Raw genomic sequence first — 26,126 nt, forward strand, 5'->3', positions numbered from 1 at the left:
ACTAGTCTAGAAAAAGTATATTTAAAAGTTCAACTCTCTGTGACAGCAGCTGTATACTGTACAGCCAGTCTGGGCATTTTTTTTTTTAAATAAAGGGTTCGTCTTTTATTTCCGATTAGGTGCAATTCATCATTATGTACTAGTACATGTCGAAAAATATTTCTCTTTCTAAGTTGATAGAACGTTGTATCAAAACCTAACCGATTTGGTCTCTCAAACTATTGAAACCCGCATGACTATTCCATGTGTTTACTTTTCACATCATGCCGGTATTAAATGGTCTCAGTTTCTTTCTGGGTCATAAATATTCATTGTTACATTTCTCCCTGTCAGTTTGTATCACCTTACCCATTATATCACTAAAATTCCATGCATTATATATAAGTGTGGTTGTTATCATTTTACACAGCAAGCCCACCATAGTCATAACTCAATAAGTTTTCCCACAATACATTGCCTTAATTCTCACATTAAACCAGTAGGGGAGCTCATAATAAGCCAATGATGGCGGGCAAGCATATGTGGTATGGCTAATATTGAAATTACAGTCTTCTAAAATTGTAGATATTTTAAAATTTGTTCAATAATTATTTTAATAAGTATACGTGACTGGTTTTACCAAGTAAGCCATAAATATTATGTGTTGACTCGTCCTTTAAATATGTGCAGTTAATTTCATTACTAGAATAATACTACTGTAAAAGGATTAATTATTTCCTGGGTTTAATTTTGCTTATTTCGCTGACTGGCAAATGTGCTAAATAAAAACCTAGTAAATATGTACAATTTTGCGTAGAACACATTATCTAAATGATAAAACGTAAATTTAAAACCCACTGATTATGCCTGAAATAGTGAATCAGCGAAATTTAAGCCCAGTGAAAATTAATAATTTTACAGTAAATACAATAAAGTCGGAGCATAACATAACATTTTGCTGCTTAGGGCTAGATTCACTTTCTTTTAAAACCACCAGATATCCAATTTATGCAGATTAATTTGCATATTTTTATCACATTTTAGTTACTTAGGTAAATACTGCAACGAATAAGTTGAGATTATTGATGACACTGATACACACTTTAAAGATTGTTAATTTCCATGACGATGCTAGCTGGAGAAACAATTTTACAAGCCAGTGGAAAACGTTAAGTTATTTACCAGTGAACATTTCATGGGATTTTTGAGACATGGATTGATAGTGACTATCGTAAAATAACATTACCTCAAAATTGATAGAGGCAAAAATTATTTCTATTACAGTGACTGTACCGACCTTTGATCATACTGTGGTCATACTGACCTCAGACCATATCATGACCACAGTGACAGTACCGACCTTAGATCATACTGTGGTCATACTGACCTCAGACCATATCATGACCACAGTGACAGTACCAACCTTAGATCATACTGTGGTCATGCTGACCTCAGACCATATCATGACCACAGTGACAGTACCGACCTTAGATCATACTGTGGTCATACTGATCTCAGACCATATCATGACCACAGTGACAGTACCAACCTTAGATCATACTGTGGTCATACTGACCTCAGACCATATCATGACCACAGTGACATTACCGACCTTAGATCATACTGTGGTCATACTGACCTCAGACCATATCATGACCACAGTGACATTACCGACCTTAGATCATACTGTGGTCTTACTGACCTCAGACCATATCATGACCACAGTGACAGTACCAACCTTAGATCATACTGTGGTCATACTGACCTCAGACCATATCATGACCACAATGACAGTACCAACCTTAGATCATACTGTGGTCATGCTGACCTCAGACCATATCATGACCACAGTGACAGTACCGACCTTTGATCATACTGTGGTCATACTGACCTCAGACCATATCATGACCACAGTGACAGTACCGACCTTAGATCATACTGTGGTCATGCTGACCTCAGACCATATCATGACCACAGTGACAGTACCGACCTTTGATCATACTGTGGTCATACTGACCTCAGACCATATCATGACCACAGTGACAGTACCAACCTTAGATCATACTGTGGTCATACTGACCTCAGACCATATCATGACCACAGTGACAGTACCGACCTTTGATCATACTGCGGTCATGCTGACCTCAGACCATATCATGACCACAGTGACAGTACCAACCTTAGATCATACTGTGGTCATACTGACCTCAGACCATATCATGACCACAGTTACAGTACCGACCTTAGATCATACTGTGGTCATACTGACCTCAGACCATATCATGACCACAGTGACAGTACCGACCTTAGATCATACTGTGGTCATACTGACCTCAGACCATATCATGACCACAGTGACAGTACCGACCTTAGATCTTACTGTGGTCATGCTGACCTCAGACCATATCATGACCACAGTGACAGTACCAACCTTAGATCATACTGTGGTCATGCTGACCTCAGACCATATCATGACCACAGTGACAGTATCGACCTTTGATCATACTGTGGTCATACTGACCTCAGACCATATCATGACCACAGTGACAGTACCGACCTTAGATCATACTGTGGTCATGCTGACCTCAGACCATATCATGACCACAGTGACAGTATCGACCTTTGATCATACTGTGGTCATACTGACCTCAGACCATATCATGACCACAGTGACAGTACCAACCTTAGATCATACTGTGGTCATACTGACCTCAGACCATATCATGACCACAGTGACAGTACCGACCTTAGATCATACTGTGGTCATACTGACCTCAGACCATATCATGACCACAGTGACAGTACCAACCTTAGATCATACTGTGGTCATATACTGACCTCAGACCATATCATGACCACAGTGACAGTACCAACCTTAGATCATACTGTGGTCATACTGACCTCAGACCATATCATGACCACAGTGACAGTACCGACCTTAGGTCATACTGTGGTCATACTGACCTCAGACCATATCATGACCACAGTGACAGTACCAACCTTAAATCATACTGTGGTGATACTGACCTCAGACCATATCATGACCACAGTGACAGTATCGACCTTTGATCATACTGTGGTCATGCTGACCTCAGACCATATCATGACCACAGTGACAGTATCGACCTTAGATCATACTGTGGTCATGCTGACCTCAGACCATATCATGACCACAGTGACAGTATCGACCTTTGATCATACTGTGGTCATACTGACCTCAGACCATATCATGACCACAGTGACAGTATCGACCTTTGATCATACTGTGGTCATACTGACCTCAGACCATATCATGACCACAGTGACAGTACCGACCTTAGATCATACTGTGGTCATGCTGACCTCAGACCATATGACCACAGTGACAGTATCGACCTTAGATCATACTGTGGTCATGCTGACCTCAGACCATATTATGACCACAGTGACAGTATTGACCTTTGATCATACTGTGGTCATACTGACCTCAGACCATATCATGACCATAGTGACAGTACCGACCTTAGATCATACCGTAGTCATGTTGACCTCAGACCATATCCATGACCACAGTGACAGTACCGACCTTAGATCATACTGTGGTCATATACTGACCTCAGACCATATCATGACCACAGTGACAGTACCGACCTTTGATCATACTGTGGTCATACTGACCTCAGACCATATCATGACCACAGTGACAGTACCAACCTTAGATCATACTGTGGTCATACTGACCTCAGACCATATCATGACCACAGTGACAGTACCGACCTTAGATCATACTGTGGTCATACTGACCTCAGACCATATCATGACCACAGTGACAGTACCAACCTTAGATCATACTGTGGTCATGCTGACCTCAGACCATATCATGACCACAGTGACAGTACCGACCTTAGATCATACTGTGGTCATACTGATCTCAGACCATATCATGACCACAGTGACAGTACCAACCTTAGATCATACTGTGGTCATACTGACCTCAGACCATATCATGACCACAGTGACATTACCGACCTTAGATCATACTGTGGTCATACTGACCTCAGACCATATCATGACCACAGTGACATTACCGACCTTAGATCATACTGTGGTCTTACTGACCTCAGACCATATCATGACCACAGTGACAGTACCAACCTTAGATCATACTGTGGTCATACTGACCTCAGACCATATCATGACCACAATGACAGTACCAACCTTAGATCATACTGTGGTCATGCTGACCTCAGACCATATCATGACCACAGTGACAGTACCGACCTTTGATCATACTGTGGTCATACTGACCTCAGACCATATCATGACCACAGTGACAGTACCGACCTTAGATCATACTGTGGTCATGCTGACCTCAGACCATATCATGACCACAGTGACAGTACCGACCTTTGATCATACTGTGGTCATACTGACCTCAGACCATATCATGACCACAGTGACAGTACCAACCTTAGATCATACTGTGGTCATACTGACCTCAGACCATATCATGACCACAGTGACAGTACCGACCTTTGATCATACTGCGGTCATGCTGACCTCAGACCATATCATGACCACAGTGACAGTACCAACCTTAGATCATACTGTGGTCATACTGACCTCAGACCATATCATGACCACAGTTACAGTACCGACCTTAGATCATACTGTGGTCATACTGACCTCAGACCATATCATGACCACAGTGACAGTACCGACCTTAGATCATACTGTGGTCATACTGACCTCAGACCATATCATGACCACAGTGACAGTACCGACCTTAGATCTTACTGTGGTCATGCTGACCTCAGACCATATCATGACCACAGTGACAGTACCAACCTTAGATCATACTGTGGTCATGCTGACCTCAGACCATATCATGACCACAGTGACAGTATCGACCTTTGATCATACTGTGGTCATACTGACCTCAGACCATATCATGACCACAGTGACAGTACCGACCTTAGATCATACTGTGGTCATGCTGACCTCAGACCATATCATGACCACAGTGACAGTATCGACCTTTGATCATACTGTGGTCATACTGACCTCAGACCATATCATGACCACAGTGACAGTACCAACCTTAGATCATACTGTGGTCATACTGACCTCAGACCATATCATGACCACAGTGACAGTACCGACCTTAGATCATACTGTGGTCATACTGACCTCAGACCATATCATGACCACAGTGACAGTACCAACCTTAGATCATACTGTGGTCATATACTGACCTCAGACCATATCATGACCACAGTGACAGTACCAACCTTAGATCATACTGTGGTCATACTGACCTCAGACCATATCATGACCACAGTGACAGTACCGACCTTAGGTCATACTGTGGTCATACTGACCTCAGACCATATCATGACCACAGTGACAGTACCAACCTTAAATCATACTGTGGTGATACTGACCTCAGACCATATCATGACCACAGTGACAGTATCGACCTTTGATCATACTGTGGTCATGCTGACCTCAGACCATATCATGACCACAGTGACAGTATCGACCTTAGATCATACTGTGGTCATGCTGACCTCAGACCATATCATGACCACAGTGACAGTATCGACCTTTGATCATACTGTGGTCATACTGACCTCAGACCATATCATGACCACAGTGACAGTATCGACCTTTGATCATACTGTGGTCATACTGACCTCAGACCATATCATGACCACAGTGACAGTACCGACCTTAGATCATACTGTGGTCATGCTGACCTCAGACCATATGACCACAGTGACAGTATCGACCTTAGATCATACTGTGGTCATGCTGACCTCAGACCATATTATGACCACAGTGACAGTATTGACCTTTGATCATACTGTGGTCATACTGACCTCAGACCATATCATGACCATAGTGACAGTACCGACCTTAGATCATACCGTAGTCATGTTGACCTCAGACCATATCCATGACCACAGTGACAGTACCGACCTTAGATCATACTGTGGTCATATACTGACCTCAGACCATATCATGACCACAGTGACAGTACCGACCTTTGATCATACTGTGGTCATACTGACCTCAGACCATATCATGACCACAGTGACAGTACCAACCTTAGATCATACTGTGGTCATACTGACCTCAGACCATATCATGACCACAGTGACAGTACCGACCTTTGATCATACTGTGGTCATACTGACCTCAGATCATATCATGACCACAGTGACAGTACCCGTTCGACTGTAGTCCGAAAACTGGGACTTTTACCCTTGTGTGTCCGTGCTTCCTTGTGTGCATCCAAACCTGTATCTTAGAAATGCCTGGACCAATCATAATCAAACTTCACACATACATGATACATGATACATGTATTATACATATGCTCATCAATTTGTTTCACGATCTGATTCAAGATGGCTGAATGGCGGCCATTTTTGTGCTAAAATCATCAAAATCAATTTATCGGCTGTTTACCGATGAATTTTGTTCAAACTTGGTATATACCTTAGATGTTGTGGGACCTTGATGCAAATAATTTTGTTTCTCAGATAAGATTCAAAATGGCCGACTGGTGCACGTTATTTTATTTTTCAGATCGGATTCAAAATGGCTGACTGGCAGCCATTTTGTTTTAATGAATGGGCTTTTAGACCCATATCTGTGACTTGCTTTGACTATGTTCAAATTATTAATATTCATTATACATCATGTCATAGATATACAGGTACATGTATATTGGTTTGACGACCCTATTCAAAGTAGCCGAATGGTGGCCATTTTTGTGCTAACAAAATCAACAAATATCAAGCATTTCTTGCATTTATGGATGGTTTTCGTTCAAACTTATAACATACATTAGACATTACAAGTTCCTGGTGCACGTCATTTTTTTTTTTTCAGATCGGATTCAAAATGGCTGACTGGTAGCCATTTGGTTTTAATGATTGGGCTTCTAGAGCCGTATCTCTGACATGCTTTGATTGATTATGTTCAAATTGTATATATTCATTATACATCATGTCATAGATATATACATGTATTCAAAATGACTGATTTTTTTTTTTTTAATTAATGCTGTTCCAGAGCAATATCTCTCAATATGAACAAGGACTTCTTTGATGATCAGATAAAAATGTCAATCATTTTAATGTTAAACAATCATCATAATCATGTTCCTGACATGGTTATATTCCAGCTATATTACTATAAACAAAACTATATATCTTAAATTTGATAACTTACAGGGAATGTGCCATGCATGGCTTGTTTCAACTAACATTAATTTTTACTGAACAGACTTTTGGGTGTTTTGTATTTTCACTGAATTTCACCAAGTTGAATGTAAAAAATAGGAAAAAAGAGATGTTTGCTAGACTTTATTTTACAACAAATAAAATAATGTTTTTGTTTCACATTTCCCATTAATGGTAATTAAATTTATATAAATGTAATAATTGTGTGCTGGAATATGTTGTAAACCATGCAAAACATGCATGATAATGACCTGTTAACTGTGAAAGATGGTAAATATTTCATTCCATATTCAGTTTCCATTTTCCACTACAAAAAATGGCTAATTACCCTATTTGTTTTTAAAAAATCATGCCATGTCTTTTGCCCAATATCAATTCTAACAGATCGTACTTTAGCATCAATAATAAATCCCACATTGCGTTACCATAATGCCTTCAAGAACTCCTGGAGAATTGCATGATACAACACTGTATTCTGATTAGTTAATAATTTTAATTCCACCAAAGAAAATGTATCATTCCCCCAAATCTGACACATGGTGAACGAATATCGTTTTTTGGCCAATTCTATGAGTGGGCTGCTTGAATAAATAAGTGTCTACCCCACTAAAAAAATTATGATTTTGTCAGCTGAGTTCCCTGGATGCTAAGTCAAACAAGTATGGTATTATATTGCATCTGTTTTCTTGCTTTAATGATAATTAATAGTCCAAAAATGTATTTTGGGCAGTGCGACCCGGTCCAGACCCTTAGCATGGGCTAATGAGGTGTGCATCAGTACTTAGCGCAGCATTTGCTTTGGTATTGTTTTATAATCGTACAACTATCATGTATACCTTCCTAGTTACTGCACATACTGGGTAAAACTAGTTAAAATGACTGACGGTTGTTGTATATTCTCAACATATTTGGGCGTTCCTTAGCCTGTGCTAATCACTGTTTCTTCTTGTGCATGAATGCATTTGGGCCTATCCGATATGCAAACATATAAGATTAGCATAAACAACCAATGACTTACTTACTACTAATTGTTTTCAGTGCTAGATGATTTTTATAATACATGTGTATTTACTCTGAGGCAATGACACATTATCATAATTACCATTTTTTTTAGCAAGCAGTCTGTTTAATTATTTAACCTGATTATCAGACCTCTTAACACCTTTGAAGTGCCCAGACACTTTTGAAATATTGAATCTATAAATACTAATGATGTATAAAGTATTTATTTATTGATGGAAGAGTGATATATGTTTACAGCTGTATTGGAACTGGTTCTGATTTTCAATGCAGACTAATAGATCATGGGTGCTTAGGCCAAGAAAAACTATTTCAATGTTTTGAGTAACACTAGTCCCTGCATATGTACATACACCTACCAAAATGATAGTAGTGTACAGCTGTATCAGAACTGTTTCTGATTTTCAATGCAGACTAATAGATCATGGGTGCTTAGGCCAAGAAACACTATTTAAATGTTTTGAGTAAAATTTTTAGTGTTTCTTGTAACCAAAGTTCTTGTAACCTATACTTGTACATTGTATGCACTAAAATGAGGTTTAAGTTGAATTTAAGATATCATGTTCTTCATACTTTGATCATTATGAATTTATGTCATCAGCATGGAAATGAGAAAAAAAATTGGATCTCCATACAATTTTTCAAGATACAAAAGATGAAATGTAATGGAAAATAGTCAAAATTGGCATTTTTCCCTTGTTTCTATGGCAACACTTTTTTGTTCAGTGACATGGAATAAAAATTGATGTATTTTATCATTAATAGAAATCCTAATTTTGTTAAAAATTCCATAAATTTTCAGGATGGTTACATGTCACTCCCACAATGCATTGCATATATGTGCCATGCTCAGTTGCTAAATTTGAATTTGGTTCAAACTGCCTGGATTATTTTTATTCCATGCAAAAATGCCATAAGGTCGAGGAAAGAGATAATGTTTAACTACTATACAATAAATGTTTTTGCTTGAAATTTATTTTCGCTGAAGCTGATTCAATGAAAATGAAATCTAGTGAATATACTATTTTTTCTATACTTTACATTTAAAAAATTTATTTGAAAATAAATTCCTTACAAAAACACCCAAAAAGTCTTTTCAGGGAAAATTCATTCCAACTAAAATAAAGTATTTTACAGTATTATATTTATTCATTTGTATTCAAAGTGTTGTACCTCAGGGAGAATGATATTTTCTTTTTTGGTTTAAAAAATAAAACCTATTATCTGAAGCGGTATTTGCAGTAAAACAGATCATCAGACTGTTATGGTCCTGATTATTTTAAGGCAGCAGACACACCAGAGATGAACATCTGTTTGTCTGAAAACAAAACAATTAATGCCTGACATTTAAACAGTCACTCAAATTGAATGAAATGAATTACAGTCCTGGTGTAACTACCAAGCTGACTGTCGGTGGCTTTGTCTTCCATAACAAAATAAGAGTATTCTTGTCATCAATAATTGCAATTTATTTTTACTGTTTACTCGCGTTACTGATACATGTACGAGATGTGTTTTGGCAGATTCCTCTACAAAATTTATACATACAGTGTATGTTACAGTTGTGAAATGAGCTTTAATCCAGCTCTAATCCAGCTCTAATTCAACTTTAATTCAGCTGAATGTTACTCTTGAACCACACTTATCCCAGCATAAGCTGTTAATCCCATATTCATTGATTCTTTCTTCCATTGACCAACATCCAGGATTCAAAATTCAGAGGCTTTGAAGGAAATTGCTTGGATGATCAAAAAGTTTGTCTTTGTGCCCGTTGATAAATACAGTTTTAGGCTAAGACCCGTTTATAAAATTTGGTCTTGAAAATGGGTGTTCTCTCAAATCAAGCCCTGTACATTTTATAGTCACAACTAAAAGCACTTTTAGAATCTGTAGTATATATAGCTAGTCTGGCGGAAAATTTTAATTGTGGTTGGCACTGATGAATATCTGATTCTCCAGCCATGTACATGTAATTGTGTTAATGTTCATCAGGAAGTATGGTGTAGCGAGATAAGTACTGTAAAAGTTTCAACTATTCTGGTTTTTATTTTCGCTGATATGTGAAAAATAGCTAAATTTAATCCATAACAATAGAACTAATTGTTTCTCTGCCAAATTTGTGAACTTTAAAATGAAGTAAAACTGTTCAAAGCATTGAAATTAAATGCCAGTGAAAATAAGTGGTTTTACAGTATGTATGATACAAAATCTAACTGCTTTATAAAATGTACAAGAGGTTATTATCATGATATAATTTTCAAGAATTCTAGGGCTTTCACCATATTTTTTCATTTGTTTAACTTGGATGTGGTGGGAATGGGAGAGGGTTGTTTAGTTATGGTTGATAATGTGTATATTTATCATAAATTCTCTAATTTACCCATCTTTTTCTTTAATCTTTCTCAACACCTGAATTTCAACAAAATACTACTGTTGACAAGATCTACAGAACAGTTAGTCGTATTCTACTGTTTGTTTGTCTGCATCAACTGTTTGGTACTTGCTACAAATGTACCTAGATTGGTTATTTCTTAGATTGTTTGTCTGCATAAACTGTTTGGTACTTGCTACAAATGTACCTAGATTGGTTATTTCTTACATTTGTTCATTGTATGGTGTTGCAATCAATTCTTAAATTTTTGTGTCCATTTTTGTGAAAAATGCTAGTTTCAACTGATTGATTGGGTTAATACTTATTATACATGTATGTCCCTCATTATTTATAACTGTGACAATGCTGCTGCTACAGGTCATGGCATAAACTTGGTTTCAATGAATGGTTTTACTGATATTGATTTTATTTATTTACGTCACATTGACAGTAAAAATATGGGTACGATAATATACATTTTTAGCCACTTGCAACTATTTTTTGTTCGGTGGTGTTTTGGCACCATGTTAAAACCCTCATGGAGAACACTGCCTCCCCATCTTATGCAGTGATCTTCCCATCTTATGCAGTGATCTTCCCATCTTGTGCAGTGATCTTCCCATCTTGTGCAGTGATCTTCCCATCTTATGCAGTGATCTTCCCATCTTATGCAGTGATCTTCCCATCTTATGCAGTGATCTTCCCATCTTGTGCAGTGATCTTCCCATCTTATGCAGTGATCTTCCCATCTTATGCAGTGATCTTCCCATCTTGTGCAGTGATCTCCCCATCTTATGCAGTGATCTTCCCATCTTATGCAGTGATCTTCCCATCTTATGTAGTGATCTTCCCATCTTGTGCAGTGATCTTCCCATCTTGTGCAGTGATCTTCCCATCTTATGCAGTGATCTTCCCATCTTATGCAGTGATCTCCCCATCTTGTGCAGTGATCTCCCCATCTTGTGCAGTGATCTTCCCATCTTATGCAGTGATCTTCCCATCTTATGCAGTGATCTTCCCATCTTATGCAGTGATCTTCCCATCTTGTGCAGTGATCTTCCCATCTTGTGCAGTGATCTTCCCATCTTGTGCAGTGATCTTCCCATCTTATGCAGTGATCTTCCCATCTTATGCAGTGATCTTCCCATCTTGTGCAGTGATCTTCCCATCTTGTGCAGTGATCTTCCCATCTTATGCAGTGATCTTCCCATCTTGTGCAGTGATCTTCCCATCTTGTGCAGTGATCTTCCCATCTTGTGCAGTGATCTTCCCATCTTGTGCAGTGATCTTCCCATCTTGTGCAGTGATCTTCCCATCTTGTGCAGTGATCTTCCCATCTTATGCAGTGATCTCCCCATCTTATGCAGTGATCTCCCCATCTTATGCAGTGATCTTCCCATCTTGTGCAGTGATCTTCCCATCTTGTGCAGTGATCTTCCCATCTTGTGCAGTGATCTTCCCATCTTGTGCAGTGATCTTCCCATCTTGTGCAGTGATCTTCCCATCTTGTGCAGTGATCTTCCCATCTTGTGCAGTGATCTTCCCATCTTGTGCAGTGATCTTCCCATCTTATGCAGTGATCTTCCCATCTTATGCAGTGATCTTCCCAACTTATGCAGTGATCTTCCCATCTTATGCAGTGATCTTCCCATCTTATGCAGTGATCTTCCCATCTTATGCAGTGATCTTCCCATCTTATGCAGTGATCTTCCCATCTTATGCAGTGATCTTCCCATCTTGTGCAGTGATCTTCCCATCTTATGCAGTGATCTTCCCATCTTGTGCAGTGATCTTCCCATCTTATGCAGTGATCTTCCCATCTTATGCAGTGATCTTCCCATCTTATGCAGTGATCTTCCCATCTTATGCAGTGATCTTCCCATCTTGTGCAGTGATCTTCCCATCTTGTGCAGTGATCTTCCCATCTTGTGCAGTGATCTTCCCATCTTGTGCAGTGATCTTCCCATCTTGTGCAGTGATATTCCCATCTTATGCAGTGATCTTCCCATCTTATGCAGTGATCTCCCCATCTTATGCAGTGATCTCCCCATCTTATGCAGTGATCTCCCCATCTTATGCAGTGATCTTCCCATCTTGTGCAGTGATCTTCCCATCTTGTGCAGTGATCTTCCCATCTTGTGCAGTGATCTTCCCATCTTATGCAGTGATCTTCCCATCTTATGCAGTGATCTTCCCATCTTATGCAGTGATCTTCCCATCTTATGCATAATCTTCCCATCTTATGCAGTGATCTTCCCATCTTGTGCAGTGATCTTCCCATCTTGTGCAGTGATCTCCCCATCTTGTGCAGTGATCTCCCCATCTTGTGCAGTGATCTCGCCATCTTGTGCAGTGATCTTGCCATCTTGTGCAGTGATCTTGCCATCTTGTGCAGTGATCTTGCCATCTTGTGCAGTGATCTCCCCATCTTGTGCAGTGATCTTGCCATCTTGTGCAGTGATCTTGCCATCTTGTGCAGTGATCTTGCCATCTTGTGCAGTGATCTTGCCATCTTGTGCAGTGATCTTGCCATCTTGTGCAGTGATCTTGCCATCTTGTGCAGTGATCTTCCCATCTTGTGCAGTGATCTTCCCATCTTGTGCAGTGATCTCTCCCACATACATGTATATAATGATATCCCCATCCTATGCTATGGTCTGCCCACCTTTACTCATGCAGAGCAAGGCATGTGTAGTTTAACTATGTTTTGTGAGTATTGCAAAACTAAGACAGCCATGTCTGACGTCTAAATAAACCATTTCCGACACCTTACAACATGTAGATCTCATTTTATATTCTGAGAAGGGTACATGTTTATTAGTCCCCGTTCGGACGAAGTCCGAAAACAGGGACTTATAATTTGGTCTCCGACCGTCCGTCTGTCCGTGCGTCAGTCTGTCAAACGTCATATTTCAGAATCCTGTGGACCGATTCCGTTCATTCTTTGCATGTGCCTAGTACCTTATGTGGGACATATGCACATGCAATGGTTTAGCGATTCGATTCAAAATGGCCGACTGGCAGCCATCTTGTTTTTTGAAAATGTTGTATTTTGGACATGTTTTGTCAATTGTCATTCAAACTTGGTACATAGATTATACATGTTAGGATACATGTCCATGACGATTTATTTCGCAATTGGATCAAAGATGGGTGACTGGCAGGCATCTTGTTTTTGTTTATTTATGCGGTATCTTGGACGTGCTCTGTCAGTTTTCATTCAAATTTGGCACATACATGTACTTTATACATGTTAGGATGCATGTCCATGACAATTTGTTTCAAAATCTGGTCAAGGATGGCCGATTGACAGCCATCTAACTTTTTGGCCTTACTACTATATTTCCACAATTTATGTACCATTTTCATTCGTATTTTGCATATACATCATACATATCAGTGTGTTTCATAATCAGATTAAAGATGGCCAAATAACGGCTGTTTATATTTTGGCCATATTACTACATGTATGACACGAAACACGTGTTTTGATGTAAATAAACAATCTGTTGTATACGCCACTTGGAACTCAAGTTTCAAGGACACACTCGCGACAATCCCTCCGCTTTAATATGATGAGCAAAAAGAGAACTTAATGGGGACTGTGTCATTTTCAATGACTTGTTTCTTCTTAATGTGATCATTTGTTTACCAACAAAATAATGAGTTTAAATTGGTACGTGCTTGCAAATAAAACAAAAACTACTACTGTAGAATATTTTATTTTCGCTTTGAATTTATTTTTGCCATTTTCGCTGAAGCAATGATTCTGTGAAAATAAAATCCAGCGAATATACTTTTTTTCCTATATTTCACATTAAACTCATCAAAAATCAATGAAAATAAATTCCATACAAAACACCCCAAAAACCTTTTCAGCGAAAATTAATTCTAGCGAAAATAAATATTCCACAGTATTTTATGTTTCTGTCCACTTTTCATCTCATCATCTAAGTATAGTATATGCCCTGTTAAAAAAAATTTTTCACTGAAAACTATTAAATTATTTATTTCACATATACAATGTAACTCCAAGAGAAAATGAAGTATTTTTCAGGATTGTAATTTTTCTGTTCATTTATCACAATATATTGTTGTTTTCTTTGCAGTGGAGAGACCCAGTGTAACAAACAGAGTATCCTGCAGGGTGAGTTCTATTTTTTTATTGCTGGTAGTTGTGGTATATTATTAAATTAATTCTCTAAGACTGTTTTTGTACTGTAAGTATTTATTATGTGCTGGCATGGGCAAACATATTTTTGTGCATGTGAGAGACGGTCTAAATTTGATTTCAAGTAACCCAACCTAAGATCCAACGTCTGAACAAGTTGGTAATTGTTTGAAAAAAAAGTGATGACAGCACTGTCGCATCAGTTGACCATAACTTAATGATTGTTGCCAGACAATGTATACTGAGTTCATATCCTAGCTTTGGTTTATAATAGTAAATGCATATTAATTAGCTAATTTGCATACAACATAACCTTGTTCATAATGTTTTGGTTCATCCTAGTAGTCAAGCATCCATCCCCACTTTTGCACTATTTTTGACTCCCGTGTGCAAAGCACACAATGGGAGTCTTTGTGGTTCCACTGATATCTCAAGAATCAATTATTAGATTTTATTGAAATTTGGTACATACAGTACATTGTAGATGCTCTGGGATAATGCTCAGACCCAAGGTTGAAATCCATGCATATTAATTACTTAATTTACATATTAACTAATTTTCAAGCATTTTTACTTGTTTCTCATTATAATTCAACTGATTTTAATGAGATTTGGTACATAGATGCTCTAGTTTAGTGCTCAGAACTAACTAGTTTTTGGTTAATATCTGTGCCTATTAATTACATAATTTGCATATTGATTACCCAAATTTAATGTTAAGCATTTTCAATTCTTTCTCATGTACTATTATACAGATTTCATTGAAATTTGGTGCATAGATGCTCTGGGACAATGCGCAGACCTGACTAGTTTTTGGTTGAAAATCCTGTACATAGTAATTACCTAATTTGTACATTAACTGATTTTAGGCATTTTCACGGTTAATACGTAGATATCTTAAGTAACAAGTACATGTACTGTTGCAGATAGGGACTTGCAACTGGTGCTATAATTATATTGTCTGACAAGATAAAGACCGTCCAGAGTCATATTTCAGAATCCTTTAGACCAATTCCGTTCATTCTTTGCGTGTGCCAAGTACTTTGTGTCGGGCATATACACATGCAGTGGTTTAACGATTAGATTCAAAATGGCTGACTGGCAGCCATCTTGTTTTTTGAAAATGAGATGTATGGTAATGTAATTTTAGTGCCTCATTCCCATACTCAGACTTGCATTTTCTCAAACAAACTTTAAACTTTAGGGGTTGTCACGCAACATGTGTTCGAATTTGATGTAAATAAACAATCTGTTGCATTTGCCACTTGGGACTCAAGTTTCAAGGACATGCTTGCGACAACCCCTCCCCTTAATATGACGAGCACAAAGAGAACTTTCAAAAATTTAACGGGGACTGTCATTTTCAATGACTTGTTAAATGCTGTATTTGCTCTATTATAAGCAGATGTGCTTACTGTGAATATAAATGACAAAGACAAGTCTATGGTCAAAATAATACATTTTCAATGATTTTGCTTTATGTGTATTGAAGATGTGTTTTTAATATAGTATTTGTACTTCATGCCTCCAATACCTTCAGCACATGGGAGTTCTTTCTAAGCTTTCTTTGATTATATTTGCCAAAGCGCCCACCCCTTCAAAATGCCACTAATTTAAAACTTGGTCTTTGATCATTGCTTATAGTAACGAATACTGGTAATTGTCTTTATATGATACAGTGTGTATATCGATCACCGTGAATTTGTTGTGAATGCGTAGACCATAGTAACCGTGCATAAACTACGCTTCGACAATAACCTGAAAAAGTCGTATTGATATGAGTTCTAAGTAAAATGTGGTAACTATTTCATGCCATACTCAGTTTACTAATCAAAAATTGCTAATAACCAGTTTTTTAAAAAAACCATGCTGTTTATTCACCGAAATCAATTCCAACAAATTGTAATTCGACATTGATAATTCACATTGCATTACCAGAAAGTCTTTGAAAATTTCTGAAGAATTGCGTTGGTACAACACAGGATTCTGTTTAGGTTAATAACAGACTTGACCAATTAGGTCAAAGGATGTTGTTGCAGGTCATGCAAATAACATCATCGCTTTTCATCAAGAGTTTGTTTGATCCAACACATTCATCAGTGGAGATAAGGATGAAGATCTAATATTATAACCTTGTTAATTCGGGTGGTATGTAATTAAGGTAGCGAGACTATTATTTGTGTTGAAAATTACGATTTTCACATTTATTTAATAATTGATGTAATGCACTAAAAACTTTCATGTGATAAAGTCAACATAACATAGAATGTCGTGTAAGTTGGTTAAAATGTAGATTTTCTGAAGGTAAGCAAGGCAGCCTCAGTAGTGTTTTCCAAAATCAACAACACAGGTTTAATCTGTGTGCCTATAAGTTTCAAAGATAAACTCAAGACAAAGTAATGTTAGGATCTGTTATCAATAGCTATCTGACACACAATGAGTGTTTCCAAACATTTGAGTGGTTTGTCCTCTGCCCCTGTTTGTTTCACAGATTAGTCATTTGCATATGAATGTTTCAGACACATGATCACACAGCCACTGAAAAAAATCATTGATTTTGGTGTTTTCATATGCCGAATTTATCCAAATATAGCTATCCCATTCCTTTATTTTTTTGGTTTCCAATAGCCTTACACATTTGGATGTCCCTACACATGTTAAAGCAGACCTTCATGGGAAAACAAATTGATTGTGCCGATAAACAAGCTTGAAAATCTTTGCTGTTACTTCATGGACGTTTTCTAGGAGTTTATGTTTTTCAAAATACAAGGTCTTTAACAAAAAATAACGTATACTTATTGTCGTCGGATTAACACCAAATTTTCACAGCTTTGAGGTGACAGTGAGAGGAACTTGAATGTGTCCAGACAAACTATTTCATCGATTATTTACCAACAAGTTGTGGTTTGACTTGGGGGCAATGCGACTAAAACAGTAATTGAAATTCAGCACACTGTTTTTTAAAACGTGTTGCTTGCATAAAACTGACCAGACACATTCAATTTACCAGACTATTGAACAACTAGAAAAAGTGAAAAAAATACTTCTTATCGCCAGCATAGATGCGTAATTATTTTTTTTACAGAAAAAGTAATTTTTCACCTTTGATTAAGTAACGGGTCATAGAATGCAGATACATGCATGGCAAACACACCTTTGTAAAGTTTGAAGTCTGGCAATTCTAAAAATATATACTTTCCTGGGTCTATTTGTAGTCATTTGGTCACAATTAGAAGATGAAAACAAGTATGCAAATAATAGTCCCGCTACCTTAATATTGTAATAAAATGTGCATATCGTTTGTGATTATTTCTGTTTCTTCATTATAAAAGTCAATGACGAAGGAACTAATTTTGTAAATTTGTTTTCTCTCAAAGACGTAATATCCCCCTCACTCTGTCAAATGATGAATTGAAGTTGTCATGTGCACTCTTTTCTGAAGGGGTGCTTGGGTAAGCGCCCACCCCTCAAAAATCATGATTTTTCGAGTTGAGAACACTGGGCACTAATGCAGTCCAATACGGTTTGTAATATGAAAACAACTTTTTCCCGAACATCATAAATAATGTTGATGCATGTACTAAGGGACAATTTTCGGAAAAGAAAATTTAGAAAAGAACAGACAGTACAGTTAAAAACTTGGTTGCCTAATGCTTTACTGTGTTATGACTATGCTAACTATATGTATGTGTTAAGACATGTTAGCCTTGTGATAAGGCAAGCAACTAAAGAACTTTGATACATGTTTGCATGCAAATGCAAACCAATATTTATTATATAAAACAAACAAAAGCAATATGATGAAGGCAGTTCCATTGCAACCTGTCTACCAAAAATTAATGGCCTTGATTGCATGTACTCAGACAAAAAAACACGACTACATGTATCTTGTTAGTTCATTCAGAGTACCGATATGGAGGTATAAACATGTTTATACCTCCATGATCAGAGGTACATTATTTGGGGTTTGCATGGAGGTCTGTTTATATCTCCATGGGGTTTGCAACGTGCATAGTACGTATGGTGACATCATGTCAAATCCCATTCAAGTATCATCTCGTAGATAGCGAGACCTTCTGACATGACATATACATGTACCAATGTTCAAGGTTTGTAATAAAACAACAAAACATGTCTTACCAGTATCATAATCAAAATATGTAATACATGTATGTACATCGAAAATGTACAGAAAATATAGTTCTCGTAATCCGTCATATTGTGAGCAGCTATTTTGATCCACCTGGACCTCACAGTATCCTAGTTACCTTGGGCATGCGCATTCACATTGTTCTGAGTTGGGAACGCTTATGCGAGAGCGAGATTAAAATGGGATCTTGGCATCATGTCATGCTACTTGCAAATCCCAAGTATTGTACCTTTGGTTCAATTCATTCCTTGTGCTAAAAAATAAATTACATCCCAGTCAAATCTAGGTCAAAAGGTCATGATGCATTTGTATACTCAAGCGCTATTCACTGGATGCATTAGAACTTAAGACAAGAATATTCATCATCCCAGGTCACATGATTTGTAGGTAGATAATTGTTTTCTTTTTATTTCACAAATAATGTCACCTGCTGTTGTACTTGTTTTCAGAAGAAGGTTCGATATTGCCTTTTTTAAAATTAATCTGATATTATCTTCTAAAAATGTTGAAGTTAGACATCTCTTTTAGGGTAACTATTGGGGCAGTTTGTTTTTCTCAGATATCATCGATAATATCGTCTAATAATATCTAAAAATGTCGAAGTTAGACATCTCTCTTTGGGTAACTATTGGGGCAGTTCGTTTTTCTCAGATATCATCGATATTGAATTTTGAGTGATGCCTTACAGTATAATCCAAGCGTAGCTTAGCATTTAGTTACAGCTGCTTTAAGCAAGCTTACCGGTAGTACGCTTTATAAACTACCACAAACTACGTGTATATCTATGTACATGTACATTTGTAAATGTGTCTCATATTAGTAAAAATAACATCCTATGGTATGGTATTTGCCCCAATTCAGAAAATAGATTAATCCATCAATTCAGAAAATAGATTAATCCATCAATTCAGGAATAAGATCAATGCACTATAAAAGTGGAATTTTTATTTGATCATGTTTATTTAGTTTAATCAAATGAAAAATATAAATTGAGTGAAGAAAAGTGGAAAAAATGAAATTGTGTTAATTAGATCATAGTTTGTCGAGATGGATTCTCTCTGGTCAAAGTTCTGAGTGTTATACAAAGACAATTTTGAATTGACCAGTGCATGCATATTGCATTTTCAATGCAATGATCATTGATCAAACTGCCAAGTACATGTAGGTGAACAAACAAACTGTTGACACAGTGGCTGTTATGGAATTGTTATTCATTGCGTTATTGACATACTCAGTAGCTTTGTGGCTTAGGGATACAAAACATGTGTGTAAAATCAGCGCTACTTACATGTACATGTATGTGCCAAAAAAACAACTGATGCAATCAACCTGATCATGGCTAAGGCTAAAGTGGTTTGTGACATGCATGTACTATGATGCACCTTGTGTTTGGCATCATTCTTGAGAATGTGTTTTGTCAAAAAAATTAACTCGTTAATTCAAGCCGTAAAGTACAGAATATACAGTATATTTTGTCATACTTTCATTTTTATGGGTTAAATGTACCAACAATTTGAGAAACAAGAGTCCAAAATTACACAAAAAATTGTCCAAATTTTTGCATTGATTTGTTTGGTGTAATTATTTCTTTCTTTCTTTAAATTTTGCTTGGGACACGGGATGAATAAGAGTATGATGGTACATTTTCCATTATATGCAATGGGAAGTTTTCTTCCATAATGAAAGTATATGCAGTACATGAAGCAAGTGTTTATCACTCATACATGTATAATGTACAGTGTAGCTGTGAAAAAATGTCTAGATCTGCATATTACCATAACTTTTACTTAACAATTTTACATGGAGAAAATCAATCGTATTTGTTGTCCTGTTCAGGGCAAGATGTAGCTGGCAAAATGCCTGTTGCGTCGTCTGTTGTGTCGTTTGTTGCGTCGTCTGTTGCGTTGTCTGTTGCGTCGTCTGTTGCGTCGCCTGTTGCGTCGCCTGTTGCGTCGCCTGTTGTGTCGCCTGTTGTGTCGCCTGTTGTGTCGCCTGTTGTGTCGCCTGTTGCGTCGCCTGTTGCGTCGCCTGTTGCGTCGCCTGTTGCGTCGCCTGTTGCGTCGTCTGTTGCGTCGTCTGTTGCGTCGTTTGTTGATATTCTGAGAAATTGGGATTTCCTCTCCTACATACTTACCGGTACTGGTCTAGTACATGTATGACCTATTTATTATAATTAGGCCAATGTAATAGATCAGAGAAGTTTTCTTTTTCTGTTGATTGTTTGATACTTAGTATATACTAACTGCAAAAATACTTCATTAACACTTGGAAATAATTTTCGCTGAAAGGATGATTCAGTGAAAATAAAATCCAGCAAATATACTTTTTTTTTTCTATATTTTACATTTTGAGTCAACTTTATTTAGATTTGTGATGTTATCTTCAAGAACATGTTTTGACTTTTTAGTCCCCGTTCGGACGCAGTCCGAAAACGGGGACTTATGTTTTGCCCTGTGTGCGTCCGTCCGTGCGTCCGTGATCACCTGTATCTCGAACATGCATGGACCGATTAAGTTCAAACTTCACTCATACATCACACATTATATGGGACATATGCACATGCATTTTTTTCATGATCCGATTAACGATAGCCGAATAGCGGCCATTTTAAGGCCGAAAATGCATCAAAATCGCACATTTTCACCATTCCGGACCCGGATCTCAGTTATGCATGGACGGATTTTGTTCAAATTTGGTACATACATTAAACATAATAGGACCTTGATGCACGTCATTTTTTTTTTGGATCGGGTTCGAAATGGCCGACTGGCGGCCATTTTGTTTTAAAGAATTCAGTTCTGGATCCGTATCTGAGACATGCTTGGATTGATCAAGTTCAAACTTCACACACACAAGGTACATCATGTCACAAATATGTATGTGCATTTGTTTCATGATCTCATTAACGATAGCCAAATGGGGGCCGCTTTAAGGTCGAAAATGCATTGAAATCGCACATTTTCACCATTCCGGACCCGTATCTCAGTTATGCATGGATGGATTTTGTTCAAATTTGGTACATACATTAAACATAATAGGACCTTGATGCATGTTTTTTTTTTTTTTCGGATCAAGTTCGAAATGGCCGACTGGCGGCCATTTTGTTAAAGAATTCAGTTCTGGATTGATCAAGTTCAAACTTCACACACACATGGTACATCATGTCACAAATAGATATGTGCATTTGTTTCATGATCTGCTTAACAATAGCGGAATGATGGCCATTTTAAGGCCGAAAATGCATCAAAATCACGTATTTTCACAATTCCAGAACCGGATCTCAGTCATGCATGGATGGATTTTGTTCAGATTTAGCACAATGTGTTGTACATATGCAGGTGCATTTCGGTCATGATCTGCTTTGAATGTATATGTCACTCAAATATGAACGGAATGGGGACGTGTCATTGACAATGACTTGTTTTTTGTCATTTTTGATGAAAAGTTTTTTTAAGGTGGTTATTTTAGCATTTGTTACAAAACCCCAATATTTGTATCTGTTCCTTGCTCATTTTTTTCTTGCATACACTGACCCCACGATGTGAATTAACTTTGCAACATTCCCAAATAGCAATTCAATATTTTCTCTGTGTTGTCAACTAACTTAGAAAACAAATTTATATAATAAAACGATCGAAAAACTTGTATGTGTATACTGAAAAAACTTGGCTGAATTGCTGGCTGCCTTTTGCATTGTGACTGACAAACGTTGCCAGCTTGTTTCTGATACATGTGCATTGTACAAGCAAGTATAAAATGTGATAACAATCTGCAGACATTCTAATATCATTGTATCTTACAAGCCAGCTACATGCATGTGTATGTGCAAGTCAGTTTGCTTAAAGTGCCTGTGCAATGCCCACCCACACGCTTCCTATTTTAGATCTGTGCCCCACTGAAATGGGCAATTATTGATTTTTTTGCTGAAAATGATTACTCGTATCCAAGTAAATTTGAGATATTTCCCGTGCTGTAGCCACGCCCACCTATCCTGAAACGGTCGACTGTTTCCGGATTTCCGACTCTCGCCGAAAGTGCGCCACCAAATGCAAAAATATGAGAGGAAGCCATACCCCTGGGCCGTACTTTTATATCACTGTGTCATTCAACGTACAACTGTACTTTTAAACGATATACATTTTTTAATCGGCGTTTCTTTTGTCTATTTTATTTTATTTTTGAGAGAGCGAATTTTAAGAAGTTGTTTTCACAACAAACTTTTATGATGGTTAAACGTTGTGTTGTGGGCAGTTGCAGTAATGCGTATAGTTATAGTGTAAGTATTTACACGTTTTTCGAATCGATCCGAAGGTGCGAAATCGGTGGACGAAAGCCGTGAAAATAACAAGAAAAGGTTGGGGTGGACTTCCTCCTAACAGCGTCATATGCAGTGTCCACTTCACCTCAGATTCTTTTTTTTTTTTTGAAAAACTGTCCTTGTCCATGACAAACCAACTAGGTTTTAACGAGAAACGCAGAAAATACAAAACGTTTTCGAAAAAATAGATTCCGGACCAGCCCACGATCACTGAGACGGATTTCAGAAGTGAGAGAGATGTCGAGTATGTGTTTCCAATGATTTGATTTTTTTTGCGATCCTGATTATCACTTTATAGAGACCACCCGTGTTATGTAAAAGGTAGCAGTAATTTTGATAATGACGCGATAACAAAGCGTCGGACAAACAGGAAATTACGCAGCCCCCCGGATGTTTTCATTTTCGCAGGCTAAAAGTGTCTGAATTGTTCGGTTATTGGTGTTGAATGTCGAATTCACACCTTTGTTGCCTTTACTTGCAGCTTGATCGGCGTAATAATTGACGGAATAAGAATCTGGGCTTGAGCTGTCAATGTATTTCTTTAATATGATGCCATAATCATGAAAATCACGCTAAATCCACTCTGAATTTGTCTGTATGTGAGTCGCTCTCAATTATTTTTTGTTATCCAATTAAACGCCGCCATTCACGCACTTGTCCCCCTCATGACCCGACGCGTTCAACCGTTACAACGCGGCAGTCATTTATTTAGTAACTGTGTTTTGTCGTTTTTTTTAATTATTTCTCTATTTTATAAATCAATAGTGTCTAGTAACCTGCTAAATAACAAGACCATTCAGCCGTCAAATTTGATTTTGTCCAATGCCGGAGTCCAGCGACAGTGTACAAACGTGCTGCGGTGACAGTGACGATCACAGTGACTAGCTACACCAGACCGGACATATTTCGCATCTGACTCAACCCCAAACAACAAACTTGATACTATGTGTTCATTATGGTCCACTCTTCCTCGACGAACAAATACATAAGTGGCAATTTAGTCAAAGACGAGAAAACAGCACAAGAAATTTGCCTTATTTACACGTATCGGCAATGCAAGCTGCCCAGCGACTTCCCCTTTTGACGTCACAAGGCAAATTTCTGTATGGAAACGAGAAGCTAATGAGGAGCCTCGTTTTAAAATACACAAAAAAAAATTTCTGTAGACTGTACTTAAAACACATTTTTTTTACTTATAAATAATTATTTATGCTTAGAAACATAAAAATTAATAATATTTATGTATCAATGGATAATTTTAGGCGTGAAAATAGCAGACATTTCACAGGCACTTTAATAGTGTGTATGTAGCCCATTTTATTTAAAGGGCGGTGGTCATCGCGCAGCACGTGTTCGAATTTCATGTAAATAAAAAATGTATTTTACACGCGTTGTAAAGTCAGCCTTCTATGTCTGTTAGGAAAAGCCGTTATTGACCTTGGTTATATTGAATCTTTTGATTGGGCAGTAAAGAGCTGGATCCATCAACCAGAGTTTCTATAACAATAATTTACATCATTTTCAAATTAAACCAATTAATTTTAGGCTCTTTTCACATGTATCATGTCGTAACGTAACTGACAAAATCACAACTTGTAGTTTGTTACATATGTAACCTATTTATAAAATTGCTCTGATGGTTAACTTTAGAGATTTATCTGCATTTCTATTTGATTTTGCTCTACACTACACTACATTATGAAATGCACATTAATTTTTAACTTGCGTAGTGTCAGATCTATCATTTGTACATGTACATTGTAGAAGTGCATATTCCCACAATTGCATTTATTAGTCCCCCTTTGGACGAAGTTCGAAAACGGGGACTTATAATTCGGTCTCCGTCCGTCTGTGCGTCCGTCCGTCCGGAGTCATATCTCAGAATCCCTTGGGCCGATTTTGTACATTCTTTGCATGTGCCTAGTATCTTATGTGGGACATATGCACATGCAGTGGTTTAGCGATTCAATTCAAAATGACCGACTGGCAGCCATCCTGTTTTTTGAAAATGTTGTATTTTTGACATGCTTTGTCAGTTTGCATTCAAATTTAGTACATAGATCATAGATGTTAGTATACATGTCCCGACCATCCGTGAGTTCCTGAGTCTGTCCGTCCGACCGTCCGTGCGTCAGTCTGTCCAACGTCATATTTCAGAATCCTGTGGACCGATTTCGTACATTCTTTGCATGTGCCTAGTATCTTATGTAGGACATATGCACATGCAGTGGTTTAGCGATTCGATTCAAAATGGCCGACTGGCAGCCATCTTGTTTTTTGAAAATGTTGTATTTTGGACATGCTTTGTCAGTTGTCATTCAAACTTGGTACAAATGTACATAGATTATACATGTTAGGATACATGTCCATGACGATTTATTTCGCAATTGGATCAAAGATGGTCGACTGGCAGGCATCTTGTTTGTTTGTTTTTTATGCGGTATCTTGTCAGTTTTTATTCAAATTTGGCACATACATGTACTTTATATATGTTCGGATGCTTGTCCATGACAATCTCTTTCAAAATCTGGTCAAGGATGGCCGATTGACAGCCATTTGACTTTTTGGCCTTACTACTATATTTCCACAATTTATGTACCATTTTCATTTGTATTTGGCACATACATTTTTTGTACATCATACATATCAGTGTGTTTCATAATCAGATCAAAGATGGCCGAATAACGGCTGTTTTTATTTTTGGCCATATTACTACTACACGGAACACATGTTTTGATGTAAATAAACAATCTGTTGTATACGCTACTTGGAACTCAAGTTTCAAGGACACGCTCGCGACAACCCCTCCGCTTTAATATGACGAGCACAAAGAGAACTTCCAAAAATTTAGCAGGGACTGTGTGATTTTGAATGACTTGTTGTAC

At 37.6% G+C, this 26,126-nt stretch overlaps 1 protein-coding gene across 1 annotated transcript in view; it reads left to right on the forward strand.

Annotated features, from left to right (window-relative positions):
- Positions 1-26,126, forward strand: part of LOC102800499 (uncharacterized) — a 34,811-nt gene that overhangs the window by 2,454 nt on the left and 6,231 nt on the right. Inside the window, exon 2 of the mRNA XM_085506359.1 lies at positions 14,712-14,749. Coding sequence (XP_085362485.1) covers positions 14,712-14,749 — 38 coding nt within the window. The remainder of the gene's footprint in view (positions 1-14,711; positions 14,750-26,126) is intronic.

The sequence above is a fragment of the Saccoglossus kowalevskii genome, chromosome 12, assembly GCF_978046115.1.
Source record: "Saccoglossus kowalevskii chromosome 12, keSacKowa6.1, whole genome shotgun sequence".
In the NCBI taxonomy this organism is placed as follows: domain Eukaryota; kingdom Metazoa; phylum Hemichordata; class Enteropneusta; family Harrimaniidae; genus Saccoglossus; species Saccoglossus kowalevskii.